This window comes from Bos taurus, chromosome 3 (genome assembly GCF_002263795.3).
Source record: "Bos taurus isolate L1 Dominette 01449 registration number 42190680 breed Hereford chromosome 3, ARS-UCD2.0, whole genome shotgun sequence".
NCBI lineage: Eukaryota > Metazoa > Chordata > Mammalia > Artiodactyla > Bovidae > Bos > Bos taurus.
This window is the reverse complement of record NC_037330.1, coordinates 29,295,696-29,301,695: the sequence shown is the minus strand read 5'-3', so window position 1 is coordinate 29,301,695 and position 6,000 is coordinate 29,295,696. Positions and strand designations below refer to the sequence as shown.

Sequence of the window (6,000 nt, the reverse complement as noted above, 5' to 3'; positions counted from 1 at the left end):
AGGTGCCCTTTTTTCCCTGTGCACTGTCTATGCTAGCCCAGCCCTAGGTCCACTCGTGAGTCTCTCCCTGTGGGCCTGCCACATCCGTGCTGGGGGTGCAGCTGTGACCTAGCCAGAGGAAAGCCAGTCCTGTTCCCTCTAGTAGAAGATCAGACACTTGGATAGGGCTTACTCCAAAGAGGAGCAGAGCAGGACACAGGACAAATTGTGAAGTCCCAAGTGGCTTGTTGGAGAAGGAAATGGCAACTCACTCCAGTATTCTTGCCTGGGAAATCACATGGACAGAAGAGCCTGGTGGGCTATAGTCAGGGGTCGCAAAGAGCTGGACATGACTGAGCGACTAAACAGAGTGGCTTGTGGCTGAGTAATAACCTTAGGAGGTGAGGCTGTGGATGAGGTGTGACAGTTGGACCAAGTCTCAGATTCAGGCGAGTCTTGAAGTTCCAGGTGATCAGCCCTTTGGGGAGCAGAAGTCAAGCCTGAAATGGAGAGGGGAGGGGCAGCAGGTCCATTTCCCAAGGGAGGTGGCTGGCAAGAACTAGGCAAGGGCCAGGGCAGGGGAAAGAAGTACTCCTTGGGAGAGCAGTCCAGCATCCTGCCTGGGCAGACAATGCAAGCAAGGGGGGCATTGTGTTCAGGGGCTCCTTGTCTCCCCTAGATGCAGGCTGCGTGGCAGCCCTGGGACTTCCGCTGCTCTGGCTCTTTACCTGTGTAGACTCCTCAGTCTGGAATCTGCCTCCTCCTCACAACTTCCACATCTGCCAGTCCTACCCATCCTAGATCAAGGGCGCCTCATTCCTTGAGCTGCCATTCAATCTGCAGAGCTATGTTATTCTTTTTTGTACTTCCGTAGTCTTTTATTTCACCTCCCTCCCTGTACTGACCACTTTCTACCTTGGACTAAGAGTTACCTATGTTATCAACTTACTAGACTAGAAAGTTTTTGTGGGCAAGATTGAAGTCTGAGGCTAGCACAGTTGTGTGGCCCAACATACATCTGCAAGACTCGAGGTACAGTTCTTGATTTCATGCAAAAATGAATAGACTACAGTTTCCCTTTATTAGTGTCTCTGAATCAATCCTTCAGTGGCTGTCACCTTTCATGGGTCTGCGAAGTTCACTGTGGTCTTCCCACATGCTGATGATCAAATATTTCTACTTCCTCTTCCTCTGGTTGCTTGAACCCCTTATGTTTTGGAGGCCACACGAATAGTTCTGGGCAATGAACTGTGAAGGAAAGTGATGTGTTCCTTTTAAGCCAGAGCACTGAACCCAGGATGAGACCCTTCCGCGTGCTCTTTACCCTAAGGCATGGCAACTGGCACTGTCTAAGGCATTGGCCTCTTTGTTACCCTGAGTTCCCCTGAATCAATCCCATGAACAGGACCTCTGTGATGAACATTAAGCTTGAGTGAGAAATAAGCCTTTGTTGTTTGCAGTCGCTGAAATATGAAGGCTGTTACTATTGCATAACCCAGCCCAGCCAGCCCAACCCATTTACCCTGATGGTTGATCTGCTCTAGATGTGACTAGCACATCATCAGATGCCGGTGGCTGGCGGGTGATCTGATGGGAAGGCAGAAGCAAGTGGAAGCTGCCGCTTTGGGCAGCAGAGTGCTTCTCTCAGCAGTTCAGCTCCCTTGGTGGCATCTCATTGTGGAGTGCCAGTAATTTAGATGCAGATGTGCAGGAAGGGAGAGAACTTTCCACTCTATGGGCTGCTTTCTAAATTAATTAAAAGCTGGGGGTGAGCAGAGAGGCTATTCCATTAAGTTTTGTTTTGTTTTTTTTTTTTAAATTTTGAGTCTGCAACAGGATTTTCTCATCAAGTATTGCAAAGCAGACGAAAGCACCACACTTTCCCCACATGAGTGTGTGATCCGCTTCCCTGGAGAAGCTTCAGCATCTGGAGGGGCTGCTTGTTGAGCCAAAGAGCTGAGGAAACAGCAGAGCTCCATGTACCAAATGCTATGTGAGCTACAAGTCTGACAAAACTCCAGGTGGATTCCAGCCTTCCAGGGCATGCAGGTATTCCTCAGGCAGAATGAAAAACAAAAAAGTCCTTTGCTGTACCTTGATTGAAGGGAAGTGGGTTACCTATGTGAAACAGAGATTAGAAGTAAAAGCTTTGCAGTATCCTGTATGTGTGCTGACTGCTAAACCTCAGGAATGTACAATGACAAGAGAAATGGGCAAGAGAGAGAGATTTAATTGAATAAAAACTCCAGGCTGTGACAGGGGTGGGAAGACACAAAGCAGTAATTAACAATAATTTTTTAAATGACAATGCAATTAATTAACATCCTGAGGATAAGGGGAGAGGAGGGGAGAGGCATTCTTCAGCCTGGAAATACTGCTCAATAAAAGGAACTTAGCATTTAAAGGGCTTCCCTGATAGCTCAATTGGTAAAGAATCTGCCTGCAATGCAGGAGACCCCAGTTTGATTCCTGGGTCAGGAAGATCCCCTGGAGAAGGGATACGCTATCCACTCCAGTATTCTTGGGCTTCCTTTGTGGCTCAGCTGGTAAAGAATTCACTTGCAACTCGGGAGACCTGGATTTGATCCCTGGGTTGGGAAGATCTCCTGGAGAAGGGAAAGACTACCCACTCCAGTACTCTGGCCTGGAGAATTCCATGGACTATATAGTTCATGGGGTAAAGAGTCAGACATGACTGACTTTCACTTTCACATTAAAAAAAAAAAAAAAAATGATCTGCAAAAGGCCCTGGTTATCGTGACTTTGGGGCTTCCCAGGTAGCACTAGTGGTAAAGAACTGCCTGCCAATGCAGGAGACACAGGAGATGCGGGTTCAATCCCTGGGTTGGGAAGATTCCTGGAGGAGGGCATGACAACCTACGCCAGTATTCTTGCCTGATTGACACTGACCACACTCCCTTCTCCAAGAAGGAACTGCTCTAAGGCAGCATCCTCATCTGCCTCCAGGTTTAAAGGTGATGGACAGTTGCATGTGCATTTTGAGCTCACTTCTAGAAGGACCCCCTCACATAAACTTCTGGGCTCCTGACCCAGGAAGCCCACTGCCCCCTTCATAGTTGCAGGACTTGCAGCATCTGCCTAATGATTGAAATGGCCATCTTGATGGGATCATTCTAGAGTCAAGAATGACCCCATGGACAGAGGAGCCTGGTGGGCTACAGTCCATGGGGTTGCAAGAGTTGGACATGACTGAAGTGGCTGAGCATGCATGCACGCACGCATCGTGACTTCAGCAAAGCTCACATCACCAACCCAAGAAAGACATTTCTCCTAGCAGAGGAAGCTGACAAATGAATCAACCTTGTATTTCATGTCATTCTGCAACTTGTAATCATTGTATTCTCATCTGTGAGGGAGAAAGATCAGGGTAGACAGTGAAATTGGCATAAATTCACGCTTTGGGTTGAGTACTGGTCTCCCTTGAGGATGCTGGGGATGGGGTTCCAGAGCTGAGAGCCTCCCTGGGGTGGGCTTCCCAGCCTACAGACATTTACCAAGACTGCTGGAGCAGGAGTGGTAGCAATTGGTCAGGGTGGTGTGGAGGCTGACCGTAAGCTACTCAGGGAGCAGCTCCAAAGGCACTTCCAAAGGCACTGGGAGGCTCACTCATGTGAGACAGTTGCTTAGACATAAAAGGAACATCTAACAGCAGTAACTCTTCCCTGATTCGCACTGATCACACTCCCTTCTCCAAGAAAGAACCACTCTAAGGCAGCATTCTCATCTGCTTCCAGGTTTGAAGATGATGGATATTTGCATGTGCATTTCGAGTTCACTTCTAGAAGGACCCCTTCACATTAATTTCTGGGCTCCTGACTCAGGAAGCCCACTGCCCCCTTCATAGTTGCAGGACTTGCAGCATCTGCCTAATGATTGAAATGGCCATCTTGATGGGATCATTCTAGAGTCAGGAATGAAGCTCATGGCCTGTTGGAAGTCTTTTCATGACCTTGAGTTTTTGCTTACTCTCAAGAGAATCCAGCCTCAAGATGACTTGACTGAGAAGGCCTATCAATCACAAGACATTTGGGGAGAAAACTTGTCTTTATATCAGTGCCACATTAGCCCCAGGCTAAAGCTCAGTACTGGGTGAATTCTGGGTTTATCTACATTTTGTAAAGCTGAAAACCTCTTTTGCCACAATATCTTGTTACCTCCTGCCCAATTTGGTCATCTTGAGGATTAGAAGACACTACTCAAAGTTATATCAACACAGAAATCTGATAACTTGACTTAAAACAAGGGTAGCTTTATTGAGTTGCTGCTCCTAAAGCATGTGTCACATATAAAGAGTAAGACACAAGGTATGTGAACAGTTTTTACATTCCTGACCTTCCATTGTTGAAAGAAGCACTTCTTCAGCAGACCTGCCTCTTGCAAGTTACACACATAGCTCTAGAAACTGGCATTTCTCAGCTATACACAGAAGTGAAGACCCACCCACACATTTATCACACTGATGGAGCAAATCAACCTAGTTCTAGGGGGTTGGTGGGAAGGCCACTAATTAACTCAACAGAAATGTACGATTACAATACAGAATAGTTCAAACATACTTTTTTCCTAAACTGAATTTGACCTAGAGATTTAAAGAAAAAAAAAAAATCCTTCACTACCACTGAAACAAACAAACACTGAAATACTTAATAATTTATAGAACTAAAGTTTAAGATGAACATTGTCCCAGAGTCAAGGCGGCTGAAACAGACTTAAGCTGACTTGGTTTCAATCAAGAAGGTACTCTTCATAGAAAGATACACTCCACCTATTACTTGGATTTCAAAACTCCCCATTCAGAAAAGAACATTTTATGTAGGTTTTTCTTTGATCTGTTTAGGCATTTTAAACAGCTGCTTGATACTTCATGGAATTAGAAAGCTATGTATAACGCAGAAATCATTCCAGAACATATGAGCTTCCTTTTTTTTTTAACAACGAAGGTTATTTTTGAGAACAAAGATTCTGTTTTCAAACAAATGTGGTCATTAACTGTGGTGCGCCAGAAAACATATGGCATGTTTTGTTTCCACAGAACCGTTCCTAAAGAAAGCGACTCAGCTCCCATGAGGGATCAAGTCATGTTCAATTCAGGAGGAAAGTTCACAATGACGGGGAGCCAGGAGCCCTGCACGACCAACCAGTCGAAGGCTCACAGACGGCTCTGAGTGCTCGTGATTTCAACCTGGGACCAGGAGTCTGCACCTTGGTTTATGTCATATTGGCAAAGAGCTTCTAAGAGTCATAAGTCACTTTTGTAAAGGCTCTTGGCCAGGTCTGCAGCTTCCTGCGGGCCACTGATCAAAGCAGCCATTGCTCATCCTTCTCCTCCAGGGTTATGGAGCTCAGTGGAGACACAAAATTTCAGAAATTCAGACCACCTTCCCACCAAAGACGACTATTTTACATTGTATTTAATAGAACCAACATCTGGGCTCTCCCCTCTTTGTTTTTTTCTTCTTTTCTTCTTGACAGCAGATCCATAAAAAGTGAAAAAACCATGAAAACATCACCTTGGGAGACAGAAAAGACTAAGACAGCTCGGACCACACGACAAGTGTCTCGGCCTTGACTGACACAGGGGCAGCTAAGACTCTGGAGTGAGAGGCGTGCTGCCCCCGCTGCCGCTGCGGCTCAACACTGTGTTTAGACGGTTGAACAAGTGCAAAAAGAACGCTGCTGAGTCTCGTTTGTGTAGCCTGGCCGCTGTGGTGCAGCTCATGGTGTCGGAGGTGGTTTTGGAGATGGGCACGAACTCTCGCTGTCGAAGCTGGCGGCTCGGCCTTGCCACTGTGAAGAGGGGGAAAAAGCACTTAGCCAATGCCAAGGGAATGTGTATCTCAACTTGCCAAACTCATCTGGCCCATGCACTGAATCCACTTTTCTCCAGCTTTTTGTAAGCTTTTGTGAATTTTGCTGTTAGCCATGCAAAAACAAGGAAAACAGCTTTAGGGCAGGGAGATGAATTGGGAGATTGGGATTGACATATACACACTATTGATA

The 6,000-nt window shown here is 46.4% G+C and overlaps 1 protein-coding gene across 2 annotated transcripts in view; it reads right to left on the bottom strand.

Annotated features, from left to right (window-relative positions):
* Positions 1–4,228: 4,228 nt before the first annotated feature.
* The window catches only part of SYT6 (synaptotagmin 6), a 66,983-nt gene continuing 65,211 nt past the window's right edge, over positions 4,229–6,000 (bottom strand). For both annotated transcript variants that reach the window (XM_015463497.3, XM_059885035.1), the window contains exon 7: positions 4,229–5,787. In XM_015463497.3, the coding sequence (XP_015318983.2) occupies positions 5,716–5,787 (72 nt within the window). In that variant the 3' untranslated portion in view covers positions 4,229–5,715. The remainder of the gene's footprint in view (positions 5,788–6,000) is intronic.